Source organism: Microtus oregoni, unplaced genomic scaffold (assembly GCF_018167655.1).
Source record: "Microtus oregoni isolate MIOR12 unplaced genomic scaffold, Mior012 000020F_ref0000438, whole genome shotgun sequence".
NCBI classification, from domain to species: domain Eukaryota; kingdom Metazoa; phylum Chordata; class Mammalia; order Rodentia; family Cricetidae; genus Microtus; species Microtus oregoni.
The window spans coordinates 12,585,245-12,609,880 of record NW_024543079.1 but is presented as its reverse complement, the minus strand read 5'-3'; the positions used below and the strand labels follow the sequence as shown (position 1 = coordinate 12,609,880).

The window sequence follows — 24,636 nt, the reverse complement described above, 5'->3', positions numbered from 1 at the left end:
TTAATCACACTTAAAATAATGCATGTATTCTTTGCCTTTTCCTTTTTTTTTTTTGATTTTTCGAGACAGGGTTTCTCCGTAGCTTTTGGTTCCTGTCCTGGAACTAACTCTTGTAGACCAGGCTGGCCTCGAACTCACAGAGATCCACCTGCCTCTGCCTCCCGAGTGCTGGGATTAAAGGCATGCGCCACCACCGCCCGGCTGCCTTTTCCTTAGATTTCTCAATGGCTTAGTTTTCTCCCTTTGTAGCCTGTGGCAGCCCCTTTAAGAGACAGCCTTGCAACAGTGGTTAGCTACAAACTAACTGTTAAGTTTTGCTACATATCTTCAAAGAATGCCCGAGTCCCTGAGAATTTTCCAGATAGTTTTTTTTTTATAACTAGCAAGTTGCTAATGAATGGATATATATACATGCTTGGGAATTGGTTATGGCAGAAGAGTAGACTAAGAATATAGAGAAAGAAATCAAACTGTAGAAGAAATAGCTTGAGAAGAAATAAGATGGAGAAGAAGAAAAAAGAATGTAGAGGGGGCTGGAGAGATGGCTCAGTGGTTAAGTGCCTGCTCTTCCAAAGGTCCTGAGTTCAATTCCCAGCAACCACATGATGGCTCACAACCATCTGGAATGAGTTCTGGTGCCCTCTTCTGGCCTACAGACAATACACACGGACAGAATATTGTATACATAATAAATAAATAAACATTAAAAAAAAAAGAATGTAGATAATCAGAACAAGAATGAATTGGAACAGAGTATTGTGACAGAATATTGAGATTAGAATTGAGACAGAGAATTAGAACAAAGAAAGTATAAACAATTAGGAGGAAAAAAACAAAGAACCTATGAATAGAGCGTTGTGAGAGAAGATTCTTTTCCTACAGCCATCAGACTTTAGTTCCTATGCTTCTTGTGGCTGCTCTTTTGGAAAGCCTTCAAGGCAGGCCCTTAAAGGTTTTCAGTAGGGCTGAAGAGATGGCTCAGAGGTTAAGAGCATTGCCTGCTCTTCCAAAGGTCCTGAGTTCAATTCCCAGCAACCACATGGTGGCTCACAACCATCTGTAATGAGGTCTGGTGTACTCTTCTGGCCTGCAGGCATACACACAGACAGAATATTGTATACATAATAAATAAATATTAAAAAAAAAAGAGTTCCCTGGTAGAACTTTAAGAAAAAAAAAAAAGGTTTTCAGTACTCAGTGATGACAAGGTTTGGCTTTTTTTTTAAGTATTAATGGAGTTGTCTTAAGTAACAATGAGTACACAAGAGGTACTGTGCCTCATTTAAGTATTACCTCCACACTACATCTACTTTAAGAATGATTTTTTTTTTTAATTTCACATATGCATGTACTCCTTTCTCATGTCTTCTCTATCCCCGCAAGGGCAGCTGACATCTGACATGGACATGTGTGTCCCCGAGTTCTTACCTGTCAGCTTAGTGAAGGCTTCCATGTCATCAATGGCTGTAGAAATACGGCGCTTCTCCTTATTGGTCCCTATAATCTCCACGTAGGGGTCTGCTTTGATGAAGGCCTCTTTGATCCTAAAGATCATATAACACACAAAGACATTTGAAAATTTACTTTATACCTTGCTCAAAAAGATCTTTCTAGTTTAAGAAAACAAAATCTTGAGGTATGATGCTCAAAGACAGCTGTTTATTGATATCCTTGTAATGACATGATGACCTGTGAGCTGCATGCCTACTATGCTCCAGGCACTACGGCGGAGCTTTACAGACCTCATTTAGTTCTTCCAATAACACATATATTCAGCTCCAAATTTATAGAAGCAGAAGTAACATGACTTTTCTTTAAACAAGCTCAGAAGAAGCAATCAAGCTTTGAACCAAAGCCTTTCTGACTCTAAACTGGAAACAAAATTACTTTAGCTCTTTCCTTCTCTCCAGACAAGGTCTCATGTAGCTCAGGCTAGCTCCAAAGCTGCTACATACATAAGGCTGACTTTGAACTGCCTCTCCTCCCCAGTGCTGGCATCACAGACATGTGCTCTCATATTCAGCTTTACAACTCCTTTCTTGTTTGTTTGTTTGTTTTGCTTTGTGATGGGTTTTCTACACAGCTCTGGCTGTCCTGGAACTCACTGGAACCAAATGTGGTGGTTCATGCCTGTGATCCCAGCACTTGGGTGGCGGAAGCCAGAGAATCATGAATTTGAGGCCAACGTGGGCTATATAGTAAATTCCAGACCTGCCAGGGATATAAGTATGAGATCCTGTCTTAAAAACAAAAAAAGGGGGCTGGAGAGATGGCTCAGTGGTTAAGAGCATTGCCTGCTCTTCCAAAGGTTCTGAGTTCAATTCCCGGCAACCACATGGTGGCTCACAACCATCTGTAATGAGGTCTGGTGCCCTCTTCTGGCCTGCAGGCATACACACAGACAGACTATTGTATACATAATAAATAAATAAATATTAAAAAAAAAAAACAAAAAAAGGAAACTCCTGATGGGGTCTCTGAGACATGTAGAGACTGTGCACTTTTTGGCTATAGTTCTGACTAAAACAGGGAAAAAGATAAAATTCTTATTTGCTACTCTGAAAAACATTTGGCAGGATAAAGGCAGAAATTAGCATAAATATTAATTTTGTTGTTAACTTAGAATGTTGTCAGCTATTCATGACTCACTACCTCTATGAATGTATGTAACTTCCTGCACGGGGACTCTGAGCCATTCTGGCAGCATCTTCATGCCTAGCCTAGGCCAGCTCCTCTTTCTCCATCTACCCCATCATCACATCCATTTTCCTCCTCCTACATTTACTGTATGCCAGTCTTCTTTTAAGGAAGCCCTTTTAGATTGCACAGATTGATCTGGGAATGCTAACGTGGCAAAGCATGATGTAAACTTCTATAATGCGGTAACACTTGACATTCTTACATTATGTCGATGAGGTTGCTGATTTTATGTTGATAAGCTCTGCGATGTAGGCTGTTGCGTGTGTAGAACATGTCATACAGATTTCCAACCTCCTGCAAGGGAACAGAATGGTAATGCAGGATCAGATTGTGTTCTCTGTTGGAGACAGGCTCTCACTATGTAGCCTTGGGTATCCTAGAACTCATCCTGTAGATCAGGCTGGCCTTGAACTCAGACATCCACCTGCCTCTGCCTCCTGAATCCTGGGACTAAAGGGCCAGCATACATAAAGACTCTCCTATAGCATAATTCTATACTACTTTTTAAGTTGTATGAGTATCATTGTGGTGATTTGAAAGAAAACGGCCCCCAAAGAGAGCGGTACTTTAGGAGGCGTGGCTTTCCTGGAGAAGGTGTGGTCTTGTTGGAGGAAGTGTATCACTGTGTGGGTGGGCTTTGAGGTCTCAAGCCATGCCCAGTGTCATACTTGGTTTCTTGATGCCTACAAGATGTAGGACTCTCAGCTACCTCTCCAGTACTATGCCTGCCTGCAAGCCACCATGTCCCACCACGATGATAATGGACTGAACCTCTGAATCTGTAAGTGAGCCACCATAAGTAAATGTTTTCCTTTATAAGAGTTGCCATGGTCATGGTGCCTCTTCATAGCAATAAAAACCCTAACTAAGACATCATCTAGTAAGGACCTAATTTCCAATTTTCTTACTTATTTAGCCCATCTCTTTAATGTGCCTCACTTTGCTCACTTGTTGAATAGCAAAGTATGGCTTGTCCCACCAAAACTCATATCAAATGTTCAGTCCCTAAAGCAATGGTGGTGAGAGAGGCAGGACCTTTAAGAAGTGATCAGGACTCCGATCTCAAGAGATGACTAGGTCAGTTTGTGGGAACAGGCTGTTATAAAGTCAGTCTGGCACGGCCAATAGAGTGGAAAAAAACCTTAGAACACTTAACAAATTCCAAGCATTAGGAAGGGTTTGAAGGAGCTAGGCAGTTGTGGTGCATGCCTTTAATCCCAGTAATCAGGAGGCAAAGGCAGGCAGATCTCTGTGAGTTCGAGGCCAGACTGGCCTACAGAGCGAGTTCCAGGACAGGCTCCAAAGCTACACAGAAACCCTGTCTCAAAAAATCAAAAAAGAGAAGGGTTTGAAGGGCTAGAGAGATGGCTTAGCAGTTAAGAGTCTGCTACTCTTACAGAGGACCTGAGTCTGGCTCCTAGCATCTATGTTGGACATATCAAGTACCTGTAACTCCAGCACCAGAGGATGTGATGCCTTCTTCTGGCCTCTGGGGGAAGCTATCTTATGTGCCTGTACCCATACACAGACACATATGTGCATGATTAAAATTAATAATTTTTTTTTAAGGATGAGTTTGTGGAGCTACAGAGACATCACCAGTTAAAAGAATGTTTGTTGCACAACCATGAGGACCTGGGTTCGAATCCCAATCCCAGCATCTATGTAATAAGCTGGGTGTGGTCTCCTGTGCACCTGCAACCCCAGTGCTGGGTGAGACAGGAACAGGAGGATGACTAATAAAAAACATGAGTACAAAGTGTAGGGAACCTTGACATAAAAGGATAAGGCAGACAGTGATGGAGGGCAGCCTCTGCATGCGTTCACACAGGCATGCACAGCAAGCACACACATAATCCAAATATGTACATGTACATACACAATCTAAAAAAAAATCAAAAGAGAGAGAAGGAAGGAAGGAGGAAATGAAAGAAAAGAAAGATGGCTTCTGGATCTTTTCAAATTGCTAAGTGATTATTTCCAGATTTCAGACCAGGAGCTGCATCCTTATTTTCTGAGGATGGGACTTACCTTTTCCCTAGTACAGATGTGCTTCATCTTATAGCCACCTTTATTGTCTTCCACTTCACAGACACGGGAAAACATAACATAGCGCTTGTAATCAAAATTATTTTTGATTCCAAGATGGTGACAGTCCCTAGAAAGTTCCAAAGCAGAGATACAAAACATTTCAACAGGGAAACTGTGCCTTAAATACAAACAGTACACTTCTTTTCTTTCTTTTCAATTCTGAGCCAGGCTTTGGATCTACCAGCTTGCAGAAGGCTGGTTGGGGACTGAAGAATATACCGAAGGACACAGAGAGGTGTGACTGGCTGGCAGAGTCAGCGAGAGATTCCCTGGAAGAACGTGACTATCGAATGGAAACCTGGAGAGCTAGCACCAGGTGCAGTGTGTAGACACTGGATTATGAATTGTACAAGCTAACAGTAACAAGGCAGTGAAGAAGCAGCTAGGGAATTTTGAATTCTGGCCATATATTAAGTAATACCTTAGCCAGGAGTAGTAGCACACATCTTTAATCCCAGCACTCAGGAGGCTGAGGCAGGAGGATCTCTGAGTGTTTTTAGGTTTAACAGAGACACTTTATTTACAGAGCCACATAGAAATATTTCATGATGAGATCCTATGTTGCCTGAGATTTGCTTTAAAATAATGTGAAATCACCCAGGAGACAGAAGCAGGCAATCTCCATGAGCTTGATGTCAGATTGGTCTACACAGTGAGACACTGTCTCAAACTAGCATTAAAATAATTTGGAGGGTAGAATGATCAAAATAAGATTAGTCATGGGAGGCAGAGTGTGATGGTGCACGCCTTTAATCCCAGCACATGGGAGGTAGAGGCAGGCGGATTAAACCTGGACATGTTCTAATTTGGTCTGATTGGAATTATTGCGTCGGTGGAGAGGTTGGCCATTCAAAGAAAAATGCTTAACACACAGCAACTTGAGGTATGAGCACCTGGAAGGTCCTTATGCTGTTCTCACTTATGACTAAAATCCTTCATTATGTTTAAGAACAAAGGGGGCTGGAGAGATGGCTCAGTGGTTAAGAGCATTGCCTCGTCTTCCAAAGATCCTGAGTTCAATTCCCAGAAACCACATGGTGGCTCACAACCATCTGTAATGAGATCTGGCACCTCCTCTGGCATGCGGGCATACATGGAGGCAGAATGTTGTATACTTAATAAATAAATAAATAAGAAAAGAAATGAAATCTAAATCTGGCAGATGGATGTGTTCCATTAAAAAAAAAAAAAACAAAGCCTTGATTGTGAAGAAGTAAACAGAGAGAAAAAGGGAATTTTCCCCACTTCAAAATGAGACTGTCTTCTACCTTGACCCAGCTAAAGAGCTAACCAGAGCCCAACAGGACCTAGAAGAGTAAGCGATGGTGATGCAAGACAAGGCAGGAAGGAACCCAGAACATTCAGAACGAGGGAAGGCTGTTTCGCTTCTGCCACAGCGGCCACGAAACTAGTGCTACAGCCATGCTAGGACTGCGGTGCCCAACTTCTGATTAGCTGGGTAAGCCCTTATGCTACATCTGTACAAAGATTTCAGCAACGTGGAAAATGTCCAGTGCATACCTGGCGAAATAATCCCATTTGTCCACATCGATGCCATTTCTTTTGTTAGCCACTATCTCATAGAGGAAGCTCTTCTCGACAGGACGTCCTTTATAGGGCCACTGGAAAACAAGAGAGTCTCATGGAGGTTTTAGGTAGACGCAGACCTATTTATAAGCAAGGCAACCCTATCGACATGCAAATTACAAACAAGACAGTGAAGTCAGAAGGCTAACCTTTCTTTCTCCTCCGCAAGTCTGCTGAAGTAGGAAGGGAAAAGAAATGCTGAAGTAAGTATATGTTATCCTATTAATACCAAGTCTTCCATCTGGGGATGTTGCTCTGTGGTACAGTGCATGCATGTGTGACCACCTGGGCTTGACTGCCGGCACCACAAAAATAAATGAATAAATAAACGTCTATAAATAGCTGGTGGGATGGCTTAGCAAGTAAAGGCTTTTGCTGCCAACCTGAGTTCTGTCCCTAGGACCCACAAGGTGAAAAGAGAGAATTGATTCCCGCAGATTGTCCTGTGACTTCCACATGTACACTGTGGTCCACAGGCAGCTGTATGTGTGCACGCGAGAGCCTATGTATGTGCTTGTGTGTGTACATATACAGAGAGACAAGAGGTCAATTTTGAATGTCTTCTTCTGCCTCTCAGTGATGAGGTTACAAGCCACGCTTTTTGTTTGTTTTGTTGAGACAGGGTTTCTCTGTGTAATAGTCCTGGCTGTCCTGAAAGTTACTTTGTAGACCAGGCTGGCCTCGAACTCACTGAGATGTGCTTGCCTCTGCCTCCCAAGTGCTGGGATTAAAGGCTTGTGCCACCACTGCCAGGAACTTTTTTTTTCAATTGTTGTCGTGTGCTGTGGAACACTCTTTGTGCACTGTAAATATATATTACTCTCATTGGTGAATAAAGAGCTGACTGGCCGATAGCTGGGCAAGAAGAGAGGGATATCCTAGTCTGGGATAGCCAGACTAGAAGGATGCTGGGAAGAAGAAGGGCAGAGAAGCAGGAGATGAACAGACTGTGGTGAAAGAAGGTATCACCACAGGGCAGAGGGTAGATAAGCAATATGGGTTAATTTAAGTTGTAGGAGCTAGTTAGTAACCATCATAAGCTATCGACCGAGCATTTATAACAACTAATAGTAACGTGACTTGGGAACTGGCTGGTTGGAAAGAAAAGTCTGCCTACAGCTGTGCTGTTTTGCTTTAGATAGAGTCCTCCTATAGAAGGCTGGCTGGCCTGGAATTCTCTATGTAGACCAGGTTGCCTCTGTCCCCCCCGGAGTGCTGGAATTAAAGGTGTGCACTACTCAGCTTGCCTTTTCATGTGGGCGCTGGTATCTGAACTCAGGCACTCATCCTCGCATAACGAGTACTCTTCCCTACTGCGTCATCTCTCCAGCCCAGGCATAGACGTTTACATTTTGATCCTCCTGCTTCTGCATCCCAAGTACTGACGTTGCAGACATAAACTATCATTTGGGGGAAATAATGTCTAAAGAACTCAAGATGAGGGGGAAAATACATCTTTTTGCTTTTGTTTTTGCATTAGAAGGCAGATGTATATAACTTATATTCTGATATTTAGCACCCCTCCAATAGCCAAATGTGTAGCTCTGACAGAATCAAGGACAAACTAAATGGAAAGTGACCATTGGCTCTGATTAACAAGAATAAACACTCACCAAAGAGTCTTTGATTGGTGTCCTTTGATCTGGTCCACAAATTTGTTCCTTGATAAAGGGAATATCTTCTTCAGGGATGAGACCATAGTTTCTCATGATAGGTTCGAGGTTATTAGAAGTAACCAGATGATCAAACATGTCAACTGAGCCTTGTTCATGCTGCGAAAGTGAATACAACACAGCCTGTTACAGATTCTCTAATTAAACAGATTATTCTGGATTCTAGGTAACCTCAGATGAAGTCTCGCCGAGTGTCGATTACTGAGTTTCCAACTACATTGTTACAACTTTTAAGTTAGTAGATTTTTGTCAATATTTATTTGTCTAGAAAACATTTTCAGTTAGTGGATTTTTTTTTTGTTTTTTTTTTTGAGATGGTCACACTATATAGTTCTGATTGCCAGGAACTTGCTATGTAGACCAGGTTGGCCTGTCTCTGCTCCCTGGGTCCTTGGATTAAAGTCGTGCCCACCATGCCCAGTCACAAGGCAACTTTTATCAGCTTCTGAAATGGGCACACAAAGGGATGGGCTTCACTGAGGCATCTTCACAGATACTTTATCTTATTGAGCCTCTTCCCCAAAGCCATGTTTCTTTCTTTTTTTTTTTTAAATATTTATTTATTTATTATGTATACAATATTCTGTCTGTGTGTATATCTACAGGCCAGAAGAGGGCACCAGACCTAATTACAGATGGTTGTGAGCCACCATGTGGTTGCTGGGAATTGAACTCAGGACATTTGGAAGAGCAGGCAATGCTCTTAACCACTTGAGCCATCTCTCCAGCCCCCCATGTTTCTTATTTCATAAATAAATACAACAAAAATATTTTATGAAATATAACTATTACCAAGAAGGATATTACCAGATGATATAGGCAGAATGAAAATCACTTTAAAATTTAGGTTTTTTTTTTTCAAACACAGAAGAACATTTGAAGTTAAGAGCTGTTGATTGATATTTCCACAACATTGCCAGTAAAATTATGTGTCTCCCAGCTCTGGTGTCAAGATCTGACTTAAATTCTCAAATCAGTCACCTGGTTACTCACGTCTCTGTTCATCCGTTCACAGTCACTATAAAGAGCAACTGACCCCTGGAGATATCAGTCCTATCATATGTCTTATCAAAACTGATTAAAAATGAAAATGAACCTGGAATGATCCTATAACTATTATGAATTGACTCAAGATATATCAATTACAAACACATAAATAATAACTTTGTTACCTTGATTATGTGTTGTCTGTTTTGAGTAAGGTCTCCTTATATCACCCACACTGACCTGAACTCACTAAATAGCCTGGACTGGCCTGGAATTTGCGCTTGTCTCCTCGGGGCCTCAGGAATAATTATAGTAGAATGCTGGCTCACACTTCATAAATCCACATAAACAATCACTGTTCTAAGTACAAAACCCTATTATACAATAATAATAATTAAATGAAACATGGGGCTCAGTGGTTAAGAAAACATGCTGTCCAAGAAGAGGACTGGGTTTGCTTCTCAACACCAACACTGTGGCTCACAACCATCCCTAACTGCGGTTCAAAGGGAACCAATGTCCCCTCTCACTTCGGGTACTAGGCATGTATGTGATGCGCATACACGCGCGCCATCTCTCCAGCCCCTGAGCTAAAGTATTAAATGAAAAAGGCAAAAATATTTTTAAAGGCTTAGTGGTATAGCACTTACCTAGCATGTATAAGCATGTGTGCGCACACACACACAAACACAGAGCACCATACACATGCAAAGTGCACACATACATAGCACATATACAAAGAGACACACACAGCATACACACAAATAGCACACCCACACAACACATACATACCACACACATATAACACAGAGACTCACACACAGCACACATACATACATACCACATGCACATAGCACACAAACAGCACACACACAGATTCACACACAGCACACAAACACAGCATACGCAAACACAGCATATGCATAGCACGCGCGCGCGCACACACACACACACACACACACACAGAGTAATGGTTGAGTAGCTCCTAGATCCTATTAGATCAATCCTGCTGGAGACAAAAAAAATTATACTCTGGACAACTAACTTCATGACCGTATTGGCCAATGGCCAAAAGCAAGCAGATGTTAAAAGAAAGTCAACAGCAGGATGAGAGGGCAAAGAACTAGCTTCCAATTTTATGGTCTTCATCCGGGGAGCAGGCCACACAGCACTAAAACTGATGGGAAACTATGCAATTTACTGATTTAAAGGAGACTAGAAAACGTCTTTCTCAAAAGGCACTGATAAAAAAATAAGTGGCAGGTGGATCTCTGTGAGTTCAAGGCCAGCCTAGTCTAAGCAAGTTTCAGGAAGGACAGCCAAAGCTGTTACACAGAGAAACCCTGTCTGGGGGTTGGGGGAGGTGGCAAGTCAAACACTAACAGAAAATATTTCTAAAACATATAAAACAATATACGCATACATAAATTCTTATAAATCAATACTAAGTGGGCAAACAATAAAAACTCTTGCACGTGTGTACCTATGGAGACGAGATGATAACCTCAGCTATCATTTCTCAGGAGTTGTCCCTGTTGGCCTAGAACTCTCCAAGTAGGCCAGGCTGGCTGGGCAGTAAACCCCAGGAACCTGGCAGTGCCTCCCGACCATCAGGACCACAGACACACACACACTCCACACTTGTCGGCTCTGGGGGCCAAACTCAGGTGTTCAGCACCATACACACTGAGCTATCTCCCAGGATCAAAATCTGCCCCACCTCACCTTACTGCAGTGTTGGGATCAAGCCTAAACTCAGCCGCTTGGCATGTGATCTCCCAGGAAGCAGCCTCCTAGCCCACTAGGCACACACACACACACACACACACACACACACACACACACACACAGAATGTATAAAACCATGTGGTGCCAACAACAAGAAATCACACTTGCAACAGATTAGAGAATACAAGTGAAACTGAGATACCAAGTCTAAGAAAAGACAGACTTAATCTATGTTCAAGAAAATCAGAAGTGATGGAGGACTGATTTTTTTTTTTTTTTTTTTTTTTTTTTTTTGGTTTTTCGAGACAGGGTTTCTCTGTGGTTTTGGAGCCTGTCCTGGAACTAGCTCTTGTAGACCAGGCTGGTCTCGAACTCACAGAGATCCGCCTGCCTCTGCCTCCCGAGTGCTGGGATTAAAGGCGTGCGCCACCACCGCCCGGCTGGAGGACTGATTTTAAAAGAACATGGAGGAAGGGCTGGGCTGTGGCAATGGCACAAACTTAGTGTGTGCAGGGCTGTGGGTTTGAGCCTCAGCACCACAGAAAAAAAGGCAAGGCACAGGGAACTCCCCAAATGATGAAAACGTTCGATAGTCTGACCGCATGTGTTCATTTGTCAGACTCCTGCCGGCCTTGTACAATTAAAGCCAGGAGAGATAGCACACGCCTTTAATCCCAGCTCTAGGGAAACAGAAGCAGGCAATCTCAGTTTCAAGACCCTGCCTCAAAACAAAAACAAAAACAGTAACAATGATGTAAAAAATATATTAAAAAAGGAAAGGGAGAGAAAAAAATGGTTTGATATATAAGGAGCTTTTGGCTTAAGTTAATGTGCTTTTCTCCTCCAGCTGTTAGAAATACAGTGTGGTAGAAACCGAGAGGTCAACTCATTTCTCAAAAACTGATCCAAAATGCACAGTTTCATCACCTGCAAACGGGGGGGGGGGGGGCGGGGGGGAAGGGTGTCATTTAAAGCTAGAAATGAGGGTGTAGCACGCTCTCAGCTTTTGGGAGACTGAGGCAAGACAGCGTTCAAAGTCATTCTCATCTACCTAGGAAAACTCTGTATTAAAAATACAGGTTCGTTTACTAAAAATAATGATACTTAACTTCATGGCTATACCAAAATAAAAGCTGAAGTTGGACTTTAAAAACAATCTGTGCAGCAATGCAACAGAATAGAAAAGAACATTGCCTTGACAGCTGAGGAAGCGGTTTCTAGAGTGAGTCCCTCACTTGACAGCTTTCTAAAGTCAGGCACAGCGCTATGCTCTGGAGGGTTTCAAGCCCCTTTCTCCACAGACTACTGCAAACGAAGCAGACAAATGTGAATGGAAGCACCTGCACACTGCTTCAGGGAAGGATGCTAGAACCCAGAGAGGAACCCTGCACACTGCTCCAGGGAAGGATGCTAGAACCCAGAGAGGAACCCTGCACACTGCTCCAGGGAAGGATGCTAGAACCCAGAGAGGAACCCTGCACACTGCTCCAGGGAAGGATACTAGAACCCAGAGAGGAAAGACAGGCAATGCAAGTGGACAACCAGATAAATTCTATTTCTATTGACTATGGAACAGATGAATACATACCTTCCAATTTCTATCTGGGCGAGCAACTGGCATAAATCTTCCATCAAACATATGAGAAAATGGCCCATGACCTAAAAACAAAAGCAGACTTCAAATAAGAAAAGTATTTGTAAATTGGTAAAAACTGAATTCTTAAAAAATTTTTTTTTAGTTTACTTCAAATACAGACATTGTTAATCTATAAATTAATAATAAGAAAAAAGAACAAATCTGCCTTTCCAATTTTCCAAAACAACAGAATAAGATGCAAAACCATATTGGAAAGCCAACCCTCTCTAGGTCAGTCTCCAGTTTTGTATCTGCTACCAGGAATGCTAGGAGTTTTTGTAAAAAAACAAAAAGCAAAAACAAATAAACAAACTAAAAACCCCCAAAAACTAAAGAAACAAGGTTTATTGATTTAGGACTTGGATTGCAGCTCAGTTGGGAGAGCCAGGGCCTAGCATGCACAGCTCCTAGGTTTGCATCCACTCAAAAAGCATACAAGAACCAACTATCCTCTAGGAAGGATCTCTGAGCGCGCTGAAAGGCAGGACTCTGCTCCTTCAGTGTCTGTCCATGGAGACACAAGTACACACTCTCTTCTGTAACTAAAGAGGTCAGAGCAGCCACTTTTTTTTTTTAATGAAAAGGATGATACTCTTCTACCTGGATTTAAATGGCCTAAGACCTCCTGTGAGTAAGGGAAAAAAAAGTATTTCTTAAAGCTGTTCTAGTTGTGAGAAGGGATGGATTTATAATGACTAAAGGAAAAAGCAATTTTAGCCAATGAGAATGAGAGAAAATTCAGGTTCCTATTATTCTAAAGACAGAGCAAGAAAACTCACTGTCAGAAAGCCCCTTCAGCCAGTACAGAGGCTCATGCTTGTAATCTCAGCACTTGGGCGGAAGCAGGAGTATTGCCATGAGTTTGAGGCTAGCCCAGGCTAAATATAGTGAGTTCTAGGACAGTTTGGGTTACAGAGCAAGAACCCTGTCTCATGAATACATAAATAAATTAATAATAAATAAATAATACCTTTCATGTGACATAGCAAAGAGGCTTAACATGGAAAATTCACAAGTAATAACAATGTTTCGTCCTTATCAATAATATTAGGAACCACGAAATGTTGTGATTAGCGAAAAATTAAAATACTTGTACATCTCCTTTGGTTAGACGGAGTTCTGAATGTGAAGCAGAGGTGAGACAGTAGGATCTTACACGAAGTGAGGGCTTCTGTGAGCTTACCGAGGTCGTGGCAGAGCCCAGCAATCTGAACACAAAGCATATCTCGCTCACTGATCTGCAACTCCGGCTGTTTTTCAGCCAGTGCTCGAACGACGTAGCCTGCTAGGTACCCAACCCTGCAGAGAAAAAGATCAAAAGTCACACTTTGGTTTAAAAGATGAACCTTTAGAACTTGAAACTTTGAGTTCTGAGAGTTGGCTCTCTGATGTTCCAACAGACTGAAGATAAGTGCTTAGCAGGGCCGAGGATGTGGTTTTGTAGAGCACTTGACTAGCATGTACAAGACCCTGGGTCTAATCCCCAGCAAGGCAAACAAAAATAAGATAAATAAATGGCCTAATAACAAGCATTAAATGTACTTTCAGCACGTCTCCCCTGAACTCAGCTCTAGGAAGGTAGACAACTTGTTTGTGGCTTGGAAAGTTCTAATGAGGGTTCAATAAACAGTGTTTATAACGTGAGCATAGGTACATTTTATCTTGACTACTGGACCTGAACACAGTGACACACACCTGGAACTCTGGTATTTGGGAGGCTGAGGATTAGGAGTTTGAGGCCAGCCTAGGCTGTAAAATGAAACCCCGAAGGAAACTGACAAAAGGAAGCAAGAGGAGCTGCAGGGGCGCAATTGGTTAGCACGCAGTACGTCTATGACAAAAGGAAGCAAGTGAGAAAGAAAAAAGCTTGCATAAATGAAAATCCACAAAGCAAATACTTAATTCCCAATTGAACTCTGCCCACTTCTCCCAGCTCTACACACAGAATGGAAAAGTGTAAACCAGAGACAACCCTCCCAGAGCTTATAAGCATTTCTCTAACTCATATGTTCCTGACACAATTACTTTGTTTAAAAGGGTGAATCTATAATAAAACTAAACAGGAGCCAGGCATGGTGGAGTGTGCCCAGAATCCCCACTCTTTGGAGATGAGGTGGGGGACACTGAGCCTGAGGTCAGCCTGAGCTCTCCCAGGAGCCTCTGTCCCAGAAGGAAAGAGATGAAAAGACTAACTAGGGACAAAAGGAAAACTAATCAAATTAACAGTTAGTTATGCCAGCAGCCAACCCCAGTCAATGTAAGCATTTACAGACAAGTTTTTAATCCAATTGACCTGTCAGCAGACACTAGGTTTCAGGAGGATATGATGCAGTTTCAAAAACACATAAAATATGATAAGAGGACGCCAAAGTCTCAGTTTTCTCATCAATGAAATAAAGATGTTACAATGACCATTTAAGAAAGCACCCTCTAAGAGATTAAATGAGACTCCATGAGAGAGAAGCAGTAAAAACTGCATGGTCCCCACGCCTTTCCCTTCTTACCCGAGACTGTGTTCAAAGCGATTGTGTGAAGCTCCTGGGAAAACATAGTAGCCGCCTCCCAGCTGTTTAATGTAGCGAAGCCGCTGAAACTGAGGTGTGTCAATGATTTGGATAAGGAGAGGGTGGAACTCAATATGGCCATGAATAGGATCATTAAATACCTGGAAAACGATGTTTAAAAAGTTGTCCTTTGACCTCCATATGTCTGTACTGGCACACACATGTCCCCCATCACACATACACAGAAACAATAAATACAATTTTAAAAACTGCTTTTAACAGTTAATATTATAATAGTTTCCTTGTCATAACAAATGAACAGTGAACCTTTTATATTTTAGATAATAATCATTTTAATAATTCAACTTCATTAACCAACAGCTAAAATTTTAAAAATTTGACATTCTATTTTTTAATGAGCATTTACCTGTCTCTGTACCATGTGTATTTGGAGAATATTAAAGTTTTCCACCCTGCTCCACAAAGTCACTTGATGATTATCATAAACTATATCAAGGTTATCACCTCTAATAACACTCAGGGAATGATATTAAAGTCCTCAGGAAGAGAAGGAACTGAGAATATCAAAATTAAATCCTCTGGGCATCCTTACTGCATAAGACCAAGTTCAGTGATCTCTAAATACCTAATCATAAACAAGCATTCCTCCTAACACAAGGTCAACCTAACCATCACAAACAAGTGAGAACACACATACATACATACATACATACATACATAGACAGGGTTTCTCTGTGTAGCCCTGGCTGTACTAGAACTTGCTCTGTGGACCAGGCTGTCCTCAGACTCAGAGATCCACCTGCCTCTGCCTCCCAAGTGTTAGGACTAAAGCTGTGTGCCACCACCACCAGTGGTTATTTTTATTCTTACTATTATTACATGATATAAATGATTCCTCACAGAGTCACATGATCCGCGTAGTGGCTGTATGATATCCTGGTCTGTTACTAGCCCACAAGATAATAAATCCCATTAACTGTTCAGTTATTGTATATGCCAGGCAGAGTGGGTAAGAAATCAGTCAGGAACTGTTTCTGTACTCTGGGAGAAACAGTACAATCTGCCCAGAGGGTCAAAACAAAGAAAGAAATCCCAGCACCTGTACACACGGCAGCCCACAGCCATCTGTAACTCCAGTTCCCGGGATCCAATGCCCTCCTCTGCCCTCCATGGGCATCACGTAAGAAAAGTGGCAAACACATATACATGCAGGCAAAGCACTCATACACATAAAAATAAATTAATTAAATAAAAACTAAAACAAAAAGCTTGCTGGATATGGTGATGCGTGTCTTTAATCCCAATACTTAGAGGCAGAGGCAGGTGGATCTCTGAGTCTGAGGTCAGCCAGGGATACATAGTGAGACACTCCCTCAAAAATAAATAAATAAATAAATCAAAATAAAAACTAATAAATAAAAGTTATTCTATGGCTGAAAGCTACTAAGGCTTTTTGTTGAATTAGATGATTGCCAAAAATATCATCACAGGGCTAGAGATAGCTCAGTGGGTAAACACATTTGAGGCCAAGCCTTGGGACCCGAGTTCTGTCCCTTGTATCCACATGGTGGAGGGAGAGTATCGACTCCCCAAAGTTGTCTTCTGACTACTACACTTGGACTGTGACACTTTTATGTACACCTCCCCCCACACCCACACACTACATCATCAAAAGTCAAAGTCAAAAGCTATAATTCCTTATGAAGCAATACTTCTTGTATAAAAAAGGAAATGCTGTTTATACACCCAGATCCCCTTTACCTTCATTAGCTCTATGTGAGATTGACTCAGTTTTTGGATACATGCAATCATCTTCCTCCTCTCCTCCAAGGAACTAAAATTGAAACAACATAAGTAAATATATCAATATTTGCTTAATAATTTAATCAAAAATTCAAGGAATACAGCAAGTGTTTATCTAAACAGGACTCCCCGTAATATGCAGAGTCCAACACAAGAGCTTATATACAGGAAATTTATCTGGGAGTTTATATCCTGGAAACAGGAGTTGGTGGACAGGGAAGGATAAAAAAGAAATGAGAGAAAAGCATGACCATACAGCAGCAAGCTAGGCTAGCACCACGGGCTCACTGGGTGATGCTGTGGTATTCTCTGAGGCAGCTGCCTCCCAGAACGTTTTGCAGTTACCAAAGTGTCTTGTCTGCCCTGTGTAACACACTGGCAACTGGGCACAAGGGGTTATTGATCAATTGAAATGTAGATAGTACAACAGAAGAACTAAAAAATTTTAATTCATCTAACTGAAAAGTTCTAATTGTGTCTGTGTGTGGATTTGTGCACGTGAGCCAGTCTGTGGAGGTCAGAGAGCGTTAGATCCAATGGAGCTGGAGTCACTGGCACTGCTAAGGGCAGCTCGAGGTGGGTCCTCCTGAAGACCAGCAAGTGCTCTTACTCTCGGGGCCACAGCTCCGGCCCCTGACTTAGTAAAATTTTAGATAATTTAAACATACAACAGGTGGCTATATTACAGGCTAATGCAAGCCTGTTTATATCCCGCAGACTTCATCTCAGAGGCAGAAAGCAGGGTACAAGACACATAGCGTACAGTACTGTCCTTCTGGAATTTGCCTGTCTTGTTCACCCATGTGTCCCAAGTTCCCAGAGGAGTGCCTAGAACCAAATGAACCTCCCATAAATAGCTGCTAAACAAGTCAACAGTGTTTGGGTCTTTGAAAAGAGATTAGAAGAAAGTCCACCACTGCACAGGTAATAAGGTAAATGGAAGTCTCAGACGGCTGAAATGGGAATGAAAGAAGCAGAGTCAACATCCCTGAAGCCTGTGCTCCAAAGGGCAGCTTCTAAAGGACAGCTAACATTCTTTGCTAAGGTTCACTCACAATCTATTTCCATTCTCAAGTTCTAAGCCGGAGGCCCTGAAGTAATTCAGAATAAGACTTTGTTTTTATTCTTTAGTTACTGTTACCACAAACATTAAACTAACTGTTGCCAATTCTGAAAGAAAGAAAACTTACATTTTAAAGCACACATAAACACTGAATATCAGCTAAGATCTTTAAAGGGGTCTTAGCTCTAACTTAGACCCCAGAACCTCCAGGCATACACAGAGATATCTGTATGTGTGTATACAAAGCCATACAGGGATAATTATGAGCTTTAACAGATTACATACACAGATACATCCCAGTCCTAGACAGCCTTAGGACGACCTACAAATAGATAGGATGGTAACTTTGACTTTCTTGTTAATTTTTTTTCCTATTGATTCTGATACATATTTCTAGTGTATACAATTCAATTATACTAAATTTGAGAGTAAAAATTTGGCCTCTATAAACTCCATGAATGCTTGTCAGCAAAGCCCTTTGAAATAGAAACCACATGTAAAACTAAACACAAGGTCGGTGCAGCAGAAACAGCAGGCAAGGGATTCTGTCCTAACACATGTCACAGTACTGAACTGAGGATAGGTAAAACCCGAGATCCTGAGCTTTGTCTCTGAAAGGTGAATAAAGTATGATTTTATTATTCTTACCTTACTCCAAGATTTTCAAGACGAGACTCATCGAGAAAGGGCAGAAATGAACCAGTGATGTTATTCTCTAAGGAAGAGGAAAAAGCAAAGTCAGTATTTACAGAGTATGTTTTCCAATTTCCTTTGGTTTGAATCCGTCAGAACGCACTCAGCTTGTATTCACTAAGAACCCACTACAGGCAGTGAGCCATATGGCCTATAGCCAGCTTTCTGTAGCCAGATTTCTTATTGATGGTACTAATGGAAAATATTCAGAAAAAACTCCTGCACCTGCATTGAACATGTAAAGACTTGTGTTCATTATTGTAGATAACATTTCAAAATATGGTACGACAACTGTTTACATTATACGAGGCTTTACAGTAATGTAGAGATTATTTAAAGAATACAGACATGGGTATACACAGATCAGAAGCAAACGCACTATGCTATTTTATGTAATGGGCTGGAGCATCATATCTTTAGATATCTGCTTGGTCTTAGAACCAATGTTTCTCAGATACTGAGACACAAATTCACCATACTTTAAAAATAAATATATATTTAGAATATGCTAAATAATTAATAAAATATAAAAATTAAAAATATATAACATGCACGTTTAATATATATTTAAATTGTGTATGTGTTGTAGTGTGCACCAGTACTGACACACGGACAGCACTGAGTGTCTTCTTCCATCACTTTCTGCCTGTTACTCTGAGACAAGGTCTCACTGTGTAGCTCTAGCCATACAGGAACTCACTATGTAGACCAGGCTGGGCTCCTCACACTCATAGAAATCCACTTGCTCTACTCCAAGTGCTAGGAGTAAAGGGGTGCATCACCATGCCAGGCTTTTTTTTTTTTTTTTTTTTTTAATGACAGTTTTGCCATATAGCTAGCTTGGCTTTATCTCTGAGAGCCTCCAGAGTTCAAAAATTTAAAAAAAAAAAAAAGTTACTAAGGATCGAATCCAGGTCTTTGTACATACTAAGTAAGCATTTTATAACTGAGATGTACTACACTTTTGACATTCTACTTTAAAAGTCTTTCTATCCCTTCTTTTAAAAATTCTATTTGATAAAAATCTTAATTAGGTAACAAACCTAAGAACTATTTTGATGAGTCAGATGAACATTTGTAATTATTCATGTAAATTGTTTCTGAGAAAAGCAATGGGGAAAGTAAAGTGAAACCTGATTATTGTGAGGTCCTGCCAGGCCTGCAGCTTCCTGGTTTGTAAGTCTCAGGGCGAGGGTGGTGTCAGAGAAGGGCTTTAAATCAATTCTTCTTAGAATCATCAGATTAAAATCAGAGTACCCAGAGTTCCATTTCTAAAGCAACCTTTGATAGCACACAATACTGTTTTGAAAGAGCTATATATACATATATGTACATATTTTTTCTTTCCAAATAGTAAATTCTAGCTCTTCTTGAGCTCGGATTCTATAGCTCTGGACTATTTCCATATAAACAAAAACCTTCTTTCTCAATGTAACAAGAGAAAACGAGGAAGCGGTTTTCTGGAAGAAAAAGGAAAGAGGAAGTGAAAATAGTACTTCTGTATTTTTTCTATTACGAAAAAACAGTTACACGATGTAAAAAGTCCAAATAATATATAAAAAAATACTAAATGCCAATTTACTTAAGTTCAAACTGATACCTACTGTTAGCGTTTTAAGATCACAAATTTATCTATATAAAATGATGCAGTTTACATATAAAAGATTGTCATATAACCAATTTTTCCCACCCAATATCCTAAACATAGTTCTCAATGATGAAAGTTTGTATCCCCCCTTTTTAAATTGTTTTAAAAAAGATTTATTTATTTTGTATGTATGAGTATTTAGCCAGCATACACACACACACACACACACACACACACACACACACACACACAAATACATACACACACCACATGTGTGCCTGGTGTCAGTGAAGGACAGAAGAGGGTACTGAATCCTCTGGAACTGGAGTTACAGATGGTTTGGAGCCACCATGTGGGTGCTGGGAATCAAACAGGGTGCTTTGCAAGAGTAACAGTGCTCTAAACCACTGAGATCTTTCTTAATGGATATTTTGTATCCTACAGTATATACAAATCCTAATACATTTTGCACATGTGTGCACTTGTGTGGGGTGTGTTCACACACCTGTGCACGTGCTTGTCGGAAGCTGGAGGTCAACATCAGGGATCTTCCTTAATTACTCCTCTGCCTGGCATTTTTCTAAGATTTATTTATGTGTATGTGTGCCTGTTTGAATTTATATGAACAATTCAGATACAGTGCTTCACCTCTGGGATTATAAACATGCACCTTTAAGCCCAATTTTTCATGTGGGTGCTGAAATTTAGAACTCGGATCTTCCTGTTTGCATGGTTAATAACTGAGCCATCTCCCCAGCCCCTGTTGTAAGATTTTATAAAATAAAATATGTACAGAATGCGGGGGAAGAGGGTAATGTGACTCCGTGGTAGAGTCTCACACAGCATGAACAAAGCCCTTGGTCTCATCCTCCATATTACATACACATACACAAAAATCCTATCCCTCCCCCAAAAGCTTGCAAAATGTATATGGGGTTACTTCATACAAAGTATATACATAATAAATGTCGCCGTCATTATTTACTATAGGTCAAAAAGCATTACCAAACTGTCCACAGTTGAGCTAACGGACATGCCTATCAACTTTACTGGAATACATATTTCATCTGCTAACAATCTTTTTTAATTATTAAATTAAAACCCAGTATTTTAAAACTTACTATCGAGATAAAACTGCTTTACTTAAGTTTATTGGTAGGTTATTGATGGTCTCTTCTTGCTATTTTACTCATTTTCTACAAGATTTTTTCCCTTGTTCTTAGTTGATTTTCTAATTTTGGTTATGTTCTCCGAGGCCTTATTACATAGCCCAGGGTGGGTTGAAAACCTAAGACTGGAACCTGAAGTCTTGATTATTTTGCTTCAGCCCCCCAAAGAGTAGGATTACAGGCATATGTTCCCCAGTAATTTTTATTGAGAACACTGGTTAAGAAATAACTAGAATGAATTCTGGAATCCAAAGACTTAACCTTTAAAAAATTCAGCTCTGCGTCTTTTGTGTAGGTGTGGCTCTGGGAGGTTACTTAACATCTTTGGTATCAAAACATCATGGGGGTGGGGGGGCGGCTGGAGAGATGGCTCAGAGGTTAAGAGCACTGACTGCTCTTCCCGAGGACCCAGGTTCAATTCCCAGCACCCACATGGCAGTCCACAACTGTCTGAAAATCCAGTTCCAGCGATCTGACCACCCTTACACCAATGCACATAAAATAAAGTTAAATAAACCATAGAAAATTTTTTAAAAAAGATACATGACGTAAAAGATATAAAATTTAAAAAAAAAAAGAAAGTAAAAAAAAAAAAACCCATCATCTGAAGCTGGAGAGATGGCTTTAGTAGTTAAGAGCACACACGGCTTTTGTGTCCCTAGGCCACTCACAACGGCCAGCTCCAGACGGTTGGATATCCTCTTCTGGCTTCCGTGGGCACCGCACTCAGGTGCATACACTCCCCATCCCCACCCCCATAAAAACATAATTCAAATAAAAATAAAGCCAGAAGAGCTAATTGGGAGGTTAAGAGCAATCACTTCTCTTGCAAAGGGCTCGGATTCAGTTCTCAGCACTCCCATGGAAGCTCACAACCACATGTAACTTCAGTCCAGGGGGAGTTACACCCTCTTCTGGCCTCAAGGACGCGAGGCACACTCGTGGTGCACGTACACACATGAAGGCAAAACACTCACACATATAAAACTAAAATAAAATACTGCCAGGTGTGGTGGCGCACGCCTTTCACCCTAGCACTCAGGAGGCAGAGGCAGGTGGATCACTGAGTTTGAGGCCAGCATAGTCTACATAGAGAGTCCCAGGGCACTCACCCCCCAAGTTACTTTCCTGTGGAGTGAGAAGTGGGGAAGGGAAAGAGAGAAATGTTAGTTCCTACATGTAAGCTACCTTTATGCCCTGAACTTGAAACTTCCCGATCCTTCAATTAGGCACACGGCTCTGCCCCACAAGTAGTAAAGTTTTCGGAATCTACAAGTCACGTTCCCAGCGAACACCTCAGGAGATCATGCAAGGGGTTAAGCTTCACACCTACCACAAACAAGCTGAGCAGATTCCGAGGGTTTGACTGATGCATGAGCAAAAAAAATTCTCAGCCTATACCCTCCCCTTTGTGTGGCCAAGCTGTGGACTGCTGGGGTTGCAGTGGTCAACTGAGTGAGTTGCTCTTGTTTTGGAAGAGAAGTTGATAAGTAGCACTCTGCAAATACAGTCAGCACACACTGAGCGCCTACGGGGACGCTAAGGCAATCGGTGAGAATCTGGAGATTTACCAACTACCCTCCCCTTTCAGGAAAACCCCAAATTCCGAGAACGGCTTAAGAGCGAAACTTAAAAGTGCCAAAATCTCTCCCGGGGTCAAGTGTTTTGGGAGCTGCGGTTAGCACAGAAGGTTTTTCCCAGCCTGAAAAGACCGCAAGCCACTGCCCGAGGTCTGGGGAGGAAATCTTAGAAAGGCGTGGATCTCTCCTGTCAGAAGAAGTGACAAGTTCCCCAAGACACCCATACACCAGAAGAAAATGCAAACCTCCCAGGGCCCCTCCCGGTCCGTAGCCCCCAGAGCCAGCACCCTCCTATGGGCTGGCACTTGGCCAGCGCCCACCTTGGGTAGCCGTCCAGAACGGCTCGCGTCGGGGCGCCTCCCGCCTCAGGTCCGAGTTCCCGCCACCAGCCGCTTCCCTCAGGGGCCTCCCGCTTCGGATGCCACTCGCGTGGATTCTCCCCGCTCGGCCTCTTGGGCGCAATCCCTTGCCCCCCTCAGCCCAGCCCCTCAGCCCCTCAGCCCCTCAGCCCCGTTACCTCTGAAGCTGCCCAGCACTTGCTCTCGGAAGCCTTCTCCCTCCAAGAAGGAGCACACATCATCCACATCCCAGGTCGGGAGGTCGATGTGGAGTTCGGAGCCCGGAGACGCGTTGGCCACTGCAGGACGGATGCTCGGCGGCGTTCTGGGGCTGCCATCGCAGCGAGGCCGCTTGGCAGGCTGCTCGGGGTCCGCTCTCCGCATGGCTACTTGCTAGTCTAGGCGCAGCGAAATTAAGTACCGCGGCACCCGGGTCGCGCGCAGTCGCACTGACGCCACTGCCCTGGAGGCGAGTCCATTTAGCGGTGCCATCCGGGCCTACTGCGCAGGCGCGCTGGACATCAGCCCTGGGAGCTTGGCCTCCCTGAGGCGCTAGCGCCCGGCCCATTGCGCAAGCGCAATGATATGCGTACTTGCCCTCAACCCCGCCTCTGTGTTTCCTGAAAGGGCGGAGTTATTAGAGAAACAAAATTTGTGATTAAGGAAGGGTGAGGGCTCTAGGAAGGACGAGGCCGGGGTAAAAGGGCACCTGGGGCTAATGAAGGTTCCACCACACTCCAGATTAAAAGGCCTTCTGGTGGACTGCAGGTGCCTTCCTCTAAGCAAGTACTTTTTCGCCCGGTTTCAAACTCTCCAAGCTGTGAACTTGTAAAAAGTACCCGAAGGCAACGAAGCTGTCAGCATCATCCCAGTGCAGAACACAACGGGCAAGGGACTGGCCTAACTGAAGATCCTGCAATGATTGCCAGTTAGTTGACAGGGGCCTGCCCTAAGATGCCAAGTTTATTTCCAAATAGACAGGATTTTTTTTTACTAATTACTGGTTAGTGTCCACATGACAGGCATTTTCTTTTGCTTTAATCCATTTTGGGTCAAGACCCAAACTTCCCCATAAATCCGTATTCATACATTATTAGTACACTAATGTGCGTACTAATACATACTAATAATGAGCGCTGCTAATAAAAAACCAACACCTTTCGGGAAAGCATGGCCCATCTACAGCAAGGCTATTTTAACATCAAGCAGTCCAAATTAGATCTTAGCAGTGAGCTGAACAGGTGAAGCTCAGGCAGAGAATACAGCCTTGAGGCCCAGTGGTCAACCCCCAACACCAAAACAGATAAACACGAAATCTGATAAACCAAGGCATTCTTAGCAAACAATGCTGTTGCGTTCAGGGTCCTTGTTCTGAAGGCTTTACAAATACTAACACATTTAACACATTTCAGATGGGAGGAAGTGAAGTACAAAGGTGGGGGAGAGAAGAGAGGGGGAGGGAGAGAGCGCTAAGA

The 24,636-nt window shown here is 42.2% G+C and overlaps 1 protein-coding gene across 4 annotated transcripts in view; it reads right to left on the bottom strand.

Annotated features, from left to right (window-relative positions):
* Samhd1 (SAM and HD domain containing deoxynucleoside triphosphate triphosphohydrolase 1) overlaps positions 1-23,628 on the bottom strand; it is a 40,330-nt gene extending 16,702 nt beyond the window's left edge. Inside the window, exons 1-12 of one of the 4 annotated variants that reach the window (XM_041670762.1) lie at positions 23,341-23,628; positions 18,442-18,508; positions 16,689-16,761; positions 14,907-15,067; positions 13,586-13,701; positions 12,355-12,425; positions 7,992-8,174; positions 6,528-6,551; positions 6,313-6,413; positions 4,732-4,858; positions 2,903-2,994; positions 1,429-1,544 (exon numbers count right to left, since the gene is read on the bottom strand). In XM_041670762.1, the coding sequence (XP_041526696.1) occupies positions 1,429-1,544; positions 2,903-2,994; positions 4,732-4,858; positions 6,313-6,413; positions 6,528-6,551; positions 7,992-8,174; positions 12,355-12,425; positions 13,586-13,701; positions 14,907-15,067; positions 16,689-16,761; positions 18,442-18,508; positions 23,341-23,545 (1,336 nt within the window). In that variant the 5' untranslated portion in view covers positions 23,546-23,628. The remainder of the gene's footprint in view (positions 1-1,428; positions 1,545-2,902; positions 2,995-4,731; positions 4,859-6,312; positions 6,414-6,527; positions 6,552-7,991; positions 8,175-12,354; positions 12,426-13,585; positions 13,702-14,906; positions 15,068-16,688; positions 16,762-18,441; positions 18,509-23,340) is intronic. The other 3 variants (XM_041670764.1, XM_041670763.1, XM_041670765.1) reach the window with 3 other exon arrangements.
* Positions 23,629-24,636: the final 1,008 nt, after the last annotated feature.